Raw genomic sequence first — 12,267 nt, forward strand, 5'->3', positions numbered from 1 at the left:
ATGAGGAAACATGAGGCACAACTCCACAGTGATGGAATGTGGCCTTCTCTTTCCCTTCAGGTTGTCTGCTTTACACATATAGATAAATGCATGCATAGACATAGTACTGCAAGAAGTTCTTAAAAAAATTTATGACAGGCCTCTGTAACTCAAGCTGCCCTCAGACACCTGGTGATCTGCGTTAGCCTCCCGTGTGCTGAGGTTATGTACCTGTTAGTTACCACATCCAACTAAGCTCTGAGACATTGAATTCATACTTACTCCTTTTAGGAATGACAGGGGCCATAGTAAATGCTTTACTGTGCTCTAATGTAATTCATATGGTCGTTATGGTTGCTGTGGTCTTTGTTTTGGTAGAGGTTGAGTAACCTGTTGCCTACCACGGCAGCCTGTGCTTACTTAACTCAACCCCAAGGTCATCATCTATCATTGACCCTATCTAGCCAATTACGGACTCACTCTTAAATTAGACCCCTCCATGCTTCATGATAGGCTTCATGACTGGCATTTAAGGATTTAGGACCGTGACCTCAGTCATGATTTCACTTGCACAGATATGCACTCATAATCCACACACTGGATAAGTGCTTCACAGTCCTTTCACTGCAGTGACCTTGACATTTACAAGTCTATCAAGTTCTGGTTTTTTTAATGAGTTATGATTTATTAAATATCATGACCTATCACTAGGCTTCTACCTTGAAAGCCCTTGATCTAAATGCTCTTTTTAGACTTTAGGCTACCTGACATCCAATTATCAAAAGTACACATTGAATCTGACAAAACGAAGGAGCAGCACGGATCAGTTACTGTGGGTCACCTCCGTGTTTCTCAGATTCGATTTTGTTTTCTTTCCTTTGGTCTTTGATTGCATTGTCTCGCTCCCAAGACTAGCACCTTTTTAATGAAAACACTGGAGTATCAACTACTACCTGCCATGCAGAATTTGAGTCCACCTCAACATAGTTATTGTGTTCAACTTCATATCCCACTTCCCAGTACCTCTCCTCCCACCCTTTGACCTTTTCCCAGTTCTTTACATCCCCTGTACCTTTCCTGTATATGAGGTTGACATTCTATACCCCCAAAACTTCCCTGGTGGTGAGAAAGCCCCAGGGAGAATGCTGACACGTGCTGCACTCTGGTTATTCCCTAATGGCAAGGCTCTCTTCTACTTCATAGCAAGCCATACAAAAGTCACTACATTGTCCCCTAACATTTGCAGATATTTTTGCAGAGAAGTTTAAAACAGTATCTGTATGTGTGTATTTAATGTAAATACCTATCCTGACCCCTCAGAGACTTTTAATAGATGAGTAGATGAGCTTCATTTGAAAATTGTACTTTTTTGATAGTTCAAGCTGTTTCTTTTCATTCCAGCCAAATATCTAAGACTATCCTGTAAGGGTAAGATGGTATGTGGAGAGCTGGTGAAACAGCAGCATGCAGAAATTTTATGGCATTCCTAAATGGAGCGTTGTGCTGCCGGCTTCCAATTATATGACTGTTGTATGAACAAGTATCCAAGAGCAGCTTCATATAGGAAAATACAGCAAAATAACTTTGCTAATTCAAAATTTTATTTGGTGTCAAAGTACCTTAACTGTGAATTGGATCAATAATTTCACCATTTATTTATAAGACACACTTCTAGAAAATATTAGTTTTATTATCAGTGTGTTATTAGAAATATATTGAAGGCGTTAACTCCAAATTCATTTAATCGACGTCTTTCTTTGTGCAGATAACTTTTATATCCACTTAGGTACAAAAGTTTTGTAAGAAAGATAACACTTTTATTGCAGTATAATTTTATATTTTACAAGTCATAAATGCAAACTCAGAAGAGTAAATATATATATACATGATGCAACCAGATGGCAATGTAACCACTAAAAGATTCAAAATGTAAAACTAGAATTTTAACAGGCAAAATACTTTGTATGGCTTTTAATGGAAAATAACTGTTTAGAAATGTCTTGTTATTGCCCCATTCGCATTGTTCCCCATCAGATGAACATAAAAATTATCATCTCCATTCAAAATGGCACATTTCATCTACACCAATCTTGTACACATGTATGTAACTTCCATAAATATACATATATGTACATATGTACAGGTAGCAATATACAGTACACAGAAACATCTGCTTTAATACCCCTGAACATCTTGGTTAAAATTATTACAAGGTTTCTATTATAAAAACTACTTGGAAAGTTGCCATCACTTCATGGGTTCGAAGTTTAGTCTTATAGAAGTAACAGGAAAAAAAATGTGAGGTTATAAATACATTCTTTACAAAAAGCTGAATAGTGGTCCCGCACGCCTCCTTTATATTACAGGAAAAAATGGTTTTATTCATTTGAAGTTATTTACATCTTCTTTGTCTTGGTCTCTGCATGGAATATACAAAAGAAGTTAGGTGATCATGTTGTAGTAGGTGGTGTAGGCAGGCCTATTTGTTTGGTTTTTCTACTTGTTCGTGTTTGTCTAAGGTCCAATTCTCTTCTTTGGAGTTGTTGTTGATTTCTAGTTGCCTTGTATTGCTGCTGCTGCTGTTTCTTTTGGTGTTCTGGGAACACTGAGCGACTTTGCTTCTAGGAACAGGAAGAAAAGATTTAACGCTTGAGACACCCATCTCAGTCTTTGATTTACTGTTGCTGCATTCGGCAGTTTGACGGCTGCTGGGAGGACTGGCTTCCTACAAGAGATAAAAAACCAACAGGTTTGTCAGAGTTGCCCACTTCAGTTGTCTGACCGCCCCTGCACCCTCTCCCCTAGCCTCCTCTTTGTCTCTTGCAGGAGTTTTTCCCTGTCTGGGGAGAAGCGAACAACTGACTACAGTGTACTCTGTGATTGATTTTTGTGAGACCTGCTTTCTAGCCTCACCCTTCTCTTAAATAAATATTTGCAGGCATCAAGGAGACAAGAGGTAGAGTCTTAAGTTTCCACATAAATAGGGATTTCATAGACATTTATGCCTAAGAACATCAAACTGAGCAAGCTCAATTGTATAGTCTAGATATTGTATGTATGTGTTCACCAAAGGCTCATATGTTCAGGAATTGATGCTCAACTGGTGGAGCCTATCATTCCCAGGCACTGGCTCTCAAGAATTCTGACTTAGCCAGTTTACTGGGTTTGTAACTGGTGGTATTAATAGGAAGTGATGTGAGCTATAGGTGGAGACTAGATGGAAAAAGTAACTGAATGTGTGTGTGTGTGTGTGTGTGTGTGTGTGTGTGTGTGTGTGTGGCAAAGGTATGTATATCTTTAAATCATTATTTACATATTTATATGCATGTGAGTGGATGTCAGAGCCAACCAGTAGGAATCAGTTCTCCTTTTGTACCGTGTAAGCTGCAGGTTACAGCTTACTGCAGGTCTCTCTGTGTGCTTCTAGACTATTAGGGTTTTGTTCTGTTTCCCCACAGATCTAGAAACCACAGAACTGGCTGTGGTCTAGATATGCCGAAATCATGAACCAAAATGTATCGTTAACCATTTTCAATAATTCCCCTTAGACATCTGTCATAGTGACTTGCCAATCAAGTATTCTGTAGGCCAATCTCCACATTATGTTCCCTTGGCTAACTCACATCTTTATATTTCAACAAGTGGGTTTTAAGCCTTTACTAGAAGATAACACTGTCCCAGTTGTTTGGCACACAACAAAGTACACAAGAAAACCATCCTGCTCCACTAGACTGTGCATTCTAGCAAAGGATGGTTCCTGCTCAGCAATTCTGTGCCTAGGTTTCTCAAATCTTCATGGCCATCCTCTGCTCTGATTGTTTAGTGTGGCAGAGCCACTGCAATAACCTGGCCAACATTTTCCATTTTTCCCACAAGGAACCTGATAAGGAGTTAGCTGAGAGCATCTGGAGAGTCAGAATAAGGAAGGTGGAAATTCCCCAGTGTTTCCCCAGTTTCGTTCAACAACAGTCCTTTGGCCCGTGTTGTATTAAGCTGTGCAAAGCTCTGAGAGCGTTAACATTGCTTTGACAGTAATAATGCACCCATACAGCAATGCAATCCCTGAAAGATTTAAAACTCAAGTTTAACTCGTCAAATAAAGACATCTTGGAGAGGAAGGCAACAGTTTGCCTTAAACTGTCTGTTGTATCTTCTTGAAAGGTTGAAGTCACAAGAGATGCTAGCTCTAATGCTGGAATCAGTTTGGGCAGCGCTGACAGCTGGGTCTCCCAAGACTCAGACTTAATTGTCTTGGGTGGGGCATGGGTAGATAGATGGCTTTCAAATATCTCCCACATGTGTAAAGTGCAGCCAAACTTAAAACCTTACCTCAACTCTTCAAGATACTTTTTTTTTTTTTTTTTTTTTTTTTTTTTTTGCATTGAGCTACTCAGTGGTGGCACTGATCCAAGCCTTTTCTGTTCACACAGTTGGAGACTTTAGGGCCCATTCTGTTGTGATTGTCGCCAGTTAATTAGCTTACACCTTTAGCTCTCAGTTATGCTTGAGGACTGCGGTGTAGACCCACCAATCACCACAATTAGCATTGCTCCTCTACCTGCATTTTTAATTTAATCTTTCTAAGGCATCTCCTTTGGCACATTACAAGTTAATACTGTCCTTTCAACTGAGCACAGGGTCACCAGTTATCTCTAATATCTGCTTTCATCTTCTACCTAAGGTAATGTTGCCTGCAAAATCAGTAGACAATTATGAAATTATGGCAGTACTGGTGGAGGAACAAAATGCATGGGTGGTGGGGGTGGGGGTGGGGGGTGGAGATAAAATTTCTCATTGACTTCAGAAGTCCCAAATTCCTAGGTATGTCCTAAATATGTCACCAAAGGCCTTTTAAAAGTCTACCTCAAATCTTCGTCCCTTTCCACTTATGATGCTCTATTAAAGTCCTGATAAGCTCTCCATATAACCACTGAGCCACCCCTAGATCACTGAAGTGGAACCCATGGCTGCCCAAGCTTTAGACCCAGCTATTGCGAAACCTCTCAGTCAGCTGCGAGCAACTCTGATCTACCCTTGTCTGGGCTTTCAACACTTTCCTAATGAGTAAAAGGCAGTGATGGGGCAATATGAGGTCCAGAACACAAGCATCTGTAGGGGAAAGAAGGCTGGGCTGCAAACTTGTGGCCTGGGAGAGGGAGCGCTTTCCTTCAGCCAGGTTTGCTTTTTCACACCAGCAAACTGCAAGGGAACCTGGGAAGAGGGTTAAGCTATACCCACACCAGTTCATGCTCCACTGCATCACAGCATGGTATCGGTGAAGAAAATGAAAGAAAACCACAATCATCTTAGCATGCTTGGTTTTCTTTGAAAAAAAAAAAAAAACAAAAACAAAACTGTTGATGATGCTAACAAGTTGAGAGACCCAAGTACTAATACTGTTTAAGTATGAGATGTCCTTCTAAAAACCTACGAACTGGATGCTTGGGTCCTAGTACTGTTTTGGACATTTCTAGAAAACTCAAGGAGTCGGGTTTAGGCAGGAAAAAGTGGGTCCCCAGGGGTGGGTCCTTGGAGATCCTTGTCCATCCTTCTGTCTGTCTCCTTCCTTTCTGCTTACATAGGAAGCACAGAGCTCTCCTCAGCCACATACTCCCTCAGCCATGATGTTCTGCTTGCATACATGAGCCAAAAGATCTTGAACTAAAACCCCTGAAAGCATGAGATAAATATTTCCTCCCCTACATTGTTCTGGCTAGGGATTTGGTCAGCATCACACAAAAGAGAACTAATACAGTCCAGCTTGGTGGGTACTAGATATCGAGAATCCTGACCTGATACTTAACTGTGAAATCACATTCAGGACACCATAACGGAACATCGTGGGACCTAATCATTGCCCTACTAAGGTACATTAGTTACTCTGCTGATTGTTGTGATGGCTTCCAAGCAGCTGTGGGGAGGAAGGATTCGTATGGCTCAGAGTTGAAGGGATGCAGAGTTAGGTGGGAAAGGCTGCTGTAAAGAAGTTAGGAAGTAGAGAGTGATGGGTAGCGACTATGTATCATACTCCACTTTTCTGTGTTACGGGCCAGGTCTTCCATCTATGGGGGATGGGAGCCATCCACCTCCTATGTGTGTCTCTTCTCTTCAGTTAAACCTTCCTAGAATCACTCTTATAGACACAACAGAGGTGTGTTTCTATGTTGATGCTGAAGTCAGTGAAGCTGAGATGATTATACGTTGGGGACTGGCCTATGTGATAATGTGGTCTAAAATACAGTAGATCGTATATGTTATTTAGTGGTACACCACTGTCTAGCATGGGAAAGGGCCTGAATTTGCTCCCTGGCATAACAAAAGCCAGGGGGATCATGTTTAAAAAATATATCAATCACAGTACCTACCTATAATATAGAATGTAAATGGGAATGTCACCATTTTTGATGCATTATCTCTGATAAAATACAGGGTTAATACCAAGACACCAAATGGGAAAGGAGATAATGTGGTGGTGGGTTTTTTTTTGGGGGGGTATACATTGGTGCTTTACTTGTGTGTATATCTGTGTAAGGGTGTGGGATGATCCTCGAGCTACAGATACTTGTAAGCTGCCATGTGACTACTAAAACTTGAAACCTGGTCCCCTGGAATATCAGTCAGTACCCTTAACTGCTGAGCCATCTGTCCAGCTCTGTAGTGTATTATTTTTAATTCTGTCCTTTGATCTGTATCACAAAGACAAGCAGAATGACTACATAATTTACTAAAAATTCTAACAGCTAGAATATGTTTGGGGAGTCCAGCCTGAGTGAGATTCTGGAGTTATCAGGAGGGGCTAAGTACGTGGAAGCTGACTTGGGCTTAGTGTAGTCACAGAAATTCAAAGTCTGAGTATGCAAATCGGAAAACATGCTTACAGGGAGTGAAGGAATGATGTTCCCAGCACTCTGGCAGCCAAGCATCATTTTAGGGTATCTTTCCCAAAGATCCCCAAATAGGAGCCTTAAGGACTGTTTAAACCTTTTTGCCCTAAAGCTCCCAAGGTCTCAGTACAATCCTCTAACGAAAACTTTAATTTATTTTCATAAAGTTGTTTTAAGTATGTAGCCCAAACAAACCATTTTTAAATCTGAGCGAGCCCTTCGTGCAATATTAAGCATTTTCTCTAAGCTTCACAGTCAGCTATTGGATGGATCACAGGGCCTCTAATGGAGAAGCTAGAGAAAGTACCCAAGGAGCTAAAGGGAACTGCAATCCTATAGGTGGGACAACAATATGAACTAACCAGTACCCCGGAGCTCTTGTCTTTAGCTGCATATGTATCAAAAGATGGCCTAGTCGGCTATCACTGGAAAGAGAGGCCCATTGGGCTTGCAAACTTTATATGCCCCAGTACAGGGGAACGCCAGGGCCAAAAAGGGGGAGTGGGTGGGTAGGGGAGTGGGGGGGTGGGTATGGGGGACTTTTGGGATAGCATTTGAAATGTAAATGAGGAAGATACCTAATAAAAAATTTTAAAAAAAGATATGACGATCTCTCTTGATGCTAAAGGGAGAGACAGGTTGCTTCCAGCAGATAGGACTGTGTCAGGGGTGGGGTGTTAGAGGAGAAGGGAATGAAAAGTGGAGGTGGGGAGGATACAATTCACAAGTGGAAAAGTTAGATGAAAGAATAGCAGCCCCTGAAAATATATGTGGGAATAAAGAAGGCATGTAGAAAGTAAAAGACAAAAGCTATATCTTAGAGCACTGGATATCATGCCTGGCTACACATGAGATCAAGAGTCCTGTCTGTATCTTAGTCTAATTACACCAGAACATTTAGAGGGCAGAGTTCAGGAAGTGGAGATTTACCAAAAAGCTTGAAGTAGATGTCTCTGGTGACATTATGTCACCAGAGATGAAGATTAGTCTGAATTTACGTCATTTAGAAAATAGAAAAACATTTACAGTATTTGTCATTTATATTGATGATTTGCGTGTTTTGCTGTTTTGCTTAAGAAATAGTTACAGTCCTTCACTGTCAGAGAGTTACACAGGGCCAGGAGGAGCAGGTTCCTGACGGAGTATGCCTTCTGGCCATGAAGGAGAAAGTAATTTCAGTTAATCCAGAGTGCTCTCACCTCTGAAGGGAGTTATTTCCTGATAAGAGGAGAAACTGGGCGTGGAACCAAGAAATGCCAGGTGCGTTGTAAACAAGATAGAGAAGGAAGGACTCTGCCAGCTTCCAGACAGCTGGGGGATTCTGCCCTCTGCTGGCAGCTCCTGAGAAAAGCATCCTCTAGATGGGAACTGCCCCGAAGAAAGCAGGATGCGGCTCTCTTAAAACCCACAGCCACCTGCACAGAGTTCTTAAGAGGCCAGGCAAGATCAAGGACACCTCAAGCTCCCTTCTAAAACAAAGCTTCGTCTCTGCCCGTAGCTTGCATTATTTTCAGCCCCATATTTTTATGGATAATGGCTTGTAGTAGAAAAATAAGGTTTGTCTATCAGACATTTAAACAAAAAGCAACATTGTCTAACATTTTTTTTCAGTGTCAGAATTTGAACCCAAAGATTTATCTGTGCTAAGAAAGGACTGCACTCTACCACTGAGCCATTTCTATAGTGAACAGACAACAATATAGTCATATAAGAAATGACTTGGTACTAGGGGGAAATTGTTCAGTAGTGCTCATTATTCCATTTCTTGAGATGTTCTGGGCCTATTTCTCTATGCCATACAATGAATCCTAAAGAGTGGTTCTAGGGGACCAACCAAAGCTCAGAGAAACTGTCACACATGGACAGTGAATTAAGGACTTAAATATGGCAGAAAGACAAACTCTAAACAAAATATTTTCAAACCAAATGCTCCTGGCAGGCAGAGAGGTCTTTATAGCATGTTCTGTATCTTATTAGGGCCTTTAGCCCACTTCCTTCCTTTCAATACAGATACCACTAACCAGAACTAATGAACCACAGCAGCAGAAGCTGTGGACCCAGGACTGTAGGCTAACCAGCTAAAGATTAGTCATTTAATAGTTACACCATGCCCACTTTAAAACCTGCCCCACCTCTCCTTGCACACACAGGTCTTTGTGAGCCATTGTGGGGGTAGATGTGAACAGGAAGGGAAGGGGGACGCAATGGAGCTTATTGAACACAAACCATGTATTACTAAGTGCCTCTAGGTCCTGTACACCCTCACAAAGCAGTGGATGGGCAGGATTTTATCCAAGGTTCCTGTTCACCCAGAAGACCGAGTTGTTCTGTCCCTTATGGGAGCTAACACAATCCACAGAAACCTTGGCCCTTCTGTTTGCCTCTCTGACTTGATTTTTTGAAAGACGGTCTCTCACTAAAACTCTAAGAAAATGAGAGTTTGTAAGTGTCTAAGCTCTTTATGTTACCATTCAGCCTCTGCAGTATTTAACTCAAGATGCACCCAAGGCAAGAAATCTTAAGCTGTTTGTTAAACAGAAATGGAGACAAAGATTTTAAGATAGACACAACATTTAGAAATACAATATCAAACGGTAAGAAAAAGTCAGATCAGCATATTACCAGAACATTTTAAAATCTTAATTTGTACACTTTTTCCTATTTCTTCTCTCCGTGTAAATTACAGAGTTGAAAAGTCAGTTCCGCAACAAGCCCTTTGTCTCTCCTTTTGGAAAGAAAAACATTTACCTTCTGTGGCACTGGTGTCCTCAGGTTAAGAGGTGCTGAAGTCCCAGGGTTGGTTCTTGAACTATCAAACTTCCTCAAGTCATCCCTGGAATCAGCAATCTGAAAAGACACAAGCCACCAAGTCCATCCTCCAAGACACAAGCCACCAAGTCCATCCTCCACTGATGCACTGTGGCTCGCCTGAAACAGAGCCAAGCACCTCGACGGAGAAGCCACAGTAGGGCAGACACCCACTTCCCTAACTTGGAAAACTTCTAGAGAAGATGTCTCTAGACTGTCCTGCTCAAACGACATTTTTTAAACCAAAGACAAAAAGTCTATTAAAAAGGTATCTCTTATAGAAAGCAGAGGATTAAAAAAAAAAAAAAAGGAGAAGAATCTACTTGGCGAGTCAGGACAAAAAAAATTAGTATGTGAGTCATTATTTCATTTTTGCTGTAGATAAGGATTTTAGTTTATTTCCAGTAAGGTTGAATAAAGCAGCCACTTTTACTTTTCCTAGAGAGTTTAAGTGTTCATCTGAAATCGTTGAATCTGTCACTGGATCTACACTACATTATATCTTTGTTCCCTTTCAAGTAAAAGTTTTTATGGAGGAGGCTTGGACAAACGTACTGCAGACACAAGAGTGCCAAAACAGGTTCAACTTGATGCTATTAATGTTTTCCTTGAGATTTCAGGTAACTGGTTTCTCTATCTGGTTCTCAAGTTTCACAGCTTAAAGACCATGACAATACATATTATATGGGATCACCCTTTTCCTTATTTGTAAAGAATGTTGCTGCAACTCTGTCTATAACAGGTTCATAGATTCAGGATCTTCTATGAAGCTTGTATCTTACCTATATATAGCTTATGTACTAAAATTGGCGATGATAGTGTCTGAAAAACTCAAACTTAGGCTTTTGTATAAAGCTACTTACGGAGACAGACACTGGGTTCAAGGGTTGTCTAAGCTAACATAGTAGAGAGAATCTATATCAAAACATGAAGACGGGATGCAGCTCAGGGGTAGAACACTTGTCTAGCATGCAAACCCCAGGTTTTACCCCCCCCCATATCACACACACACACACACACACACACACACACACACACCTTCCCCAAATCAAAAGTCTGCTCAAATAGATATGCTGGCTTGATTTGTGCTGATACAATTAATACACAATTTTAAGTTCAGGTGTTTCAGAGAACAGCAAAGCCCCTATTACTATCCAATGGCTTGGGAGAAATGAATCCAAGCAAAGCTTTCTGAGCAAAGCAAAGGATGACTCGATCTATAGCATCAACAATGATACCTGATAAGACACTTCATTTAGAGGATGAATTTTAGGATGTGGCTCCCAGCATCCTGTTGTAAAGTCACATCTCTACTGGACAGAGCCAATGACCGTGCACCTGGGGAATGCTTACCTTACTTATATCAGACTCAGATTTGCTGGAACACATACTCTGGAGTTCTTTGACCAGATCTGCTTCATCATCTGAACCCAAAGAGAGTCTGTGGTCCAAAGTCAATGTCACAGATAGATCATTCTCTAAGGACCTAATACAAAGGCCAGAGGAGAGTTTTTCAAAAATGGGAACAAACCAGTTATCAAATAGAGAACTCTAGACACTCTACCTTCTGAACTTTGAGATGAAGAAGAGTTTCCAATATCCTCCCAAGTAACTCATAAAGTCATCCAGTGCAACAACAGCCCTATACCAAGAGATGTGAATACTAAGTGGTATTCTCAAGATGTCATTAACTTCCAGCCAAGAAACTCTTAGTAGGATAACAGTTCTTTTTTTCACAAAGAAAGCTATGTAGGTGTAGACTATTTCCAATCTCCTTTCTTTCTCCCTTTTCTCTATCACTTAGGTCTGACAAAGTGAAGTTCAACCCATAGAGGTTTGCCAATATGCCTGTCCAAACGCTGAACAAGGATGACAGCAGTGAGCATGCCAGCATGGACAGGGAAGAGCCCACAAGGCCTGAGTCCTACACAAAGAATCCTGGCACTCAATGAAAGCTGAATGAGGGAGAAGTAGTTTTCTCCAGGGAAGAGCAGTACCAATGTAAAACATACATAAGAATACATACACATAGCGATACATACATACATACATACAATAACATTATACAGTCCGAGCAGGTTATAGTTAAGAATCCTAAAGAAAAGAGAGAACAGGATGGAAAGGAGAGTGGCAGGATTTAGAGCAGTGGTTATTAACCTTCCTAAGGCTGTGACCTTTGAATAGGATCCCTCATGCTGTGGGTGATCCACAATTATGAAATTATTTTGTTACCACTTCAGAACTGTATCTTCTGACTGTTATTGATCATCATGTAAATATCTGATATGCTGGATATCTGATACGTAACCCCAAAGGTTGAAAACCATTGGTTTACAAGGAGAGAAGGGAGAAATGTAAATGTATCCAAAAATTATAAAAAAAAATTTTAAAGTAATGAGCAGGGGGCTTGCGGGCTGGGGTGGGGAGAGGAGCGTGTGTCAGTGTAATACACTGGAATGAAAATTCATAATAAACTTGAGTTGGCCATGCTAAGACTAGCCTAATTATTTTTCTCTTAGCAGTACAGGCTTCCAAGTACTCTCAATTGAAAAAGAAACTTAGAATGACTTCTTAGGGTTGGGGGCGGGGGGAGCTT

The 12,267-nt window shown here is 40.9% G+C and overlaps 1 protein-coding gene across 4 annotated transcripts in view; it reads right to left on the reverse strand.

The window, feature by feature from the left end:
• Positions 1-1,558: 1,558 nt before the first annotated feature.
• Positions 1,559-12,267, reverse strand: part of Cttnbp2 (cortactin binding protein 2) — a 148,747-nt gene continuing 138,038 nt past the window's right edge. For 2 of the 4 annotated variants that reach the window (NR_149735.1, NM_080285.2), the window contains exons 21-23: positions 11,025-11,157; positions 9,612-9,710; positions 1,560-2,704 (exon numbers count right to left, since the gene is read on the reverse strand). Coding sequence is in view for 3 of the 4 variants with exons in the window: in NM_080285.2 (NP_525024.1) it covers positions 2,459-2,704; positions 9,612-9,710; positions 11,025-11,157 (478 nt within the window). In the remaining variant the exon portion in view is untranslated. Of the gene's footprint in view, positions 2,705-9,611; positions 9,711-11,024; positions 11,158-11,182; positions 11,314-12,267 lie in introns of those variants that run through there. The other 2 variants (XM_006505104.3, XM_011241065.3) reach the window with 2 other exon arrangements.

The sequence above is a fragment of the Mus musculus genome, chromosome 6 (assembly GCF_000001635.26).
Source record: "Mus musculus strain C57BL/6J chromosome 6, GRCm38.p6 C57BL/6J".
In the NCBI taxonomy this organism is placed as follows: domain Eukaryota; kingdom Metazoa; phylum Chordata; class Mammalia; order Rodentia; family Muridae; genus Mus; species Mus musculus.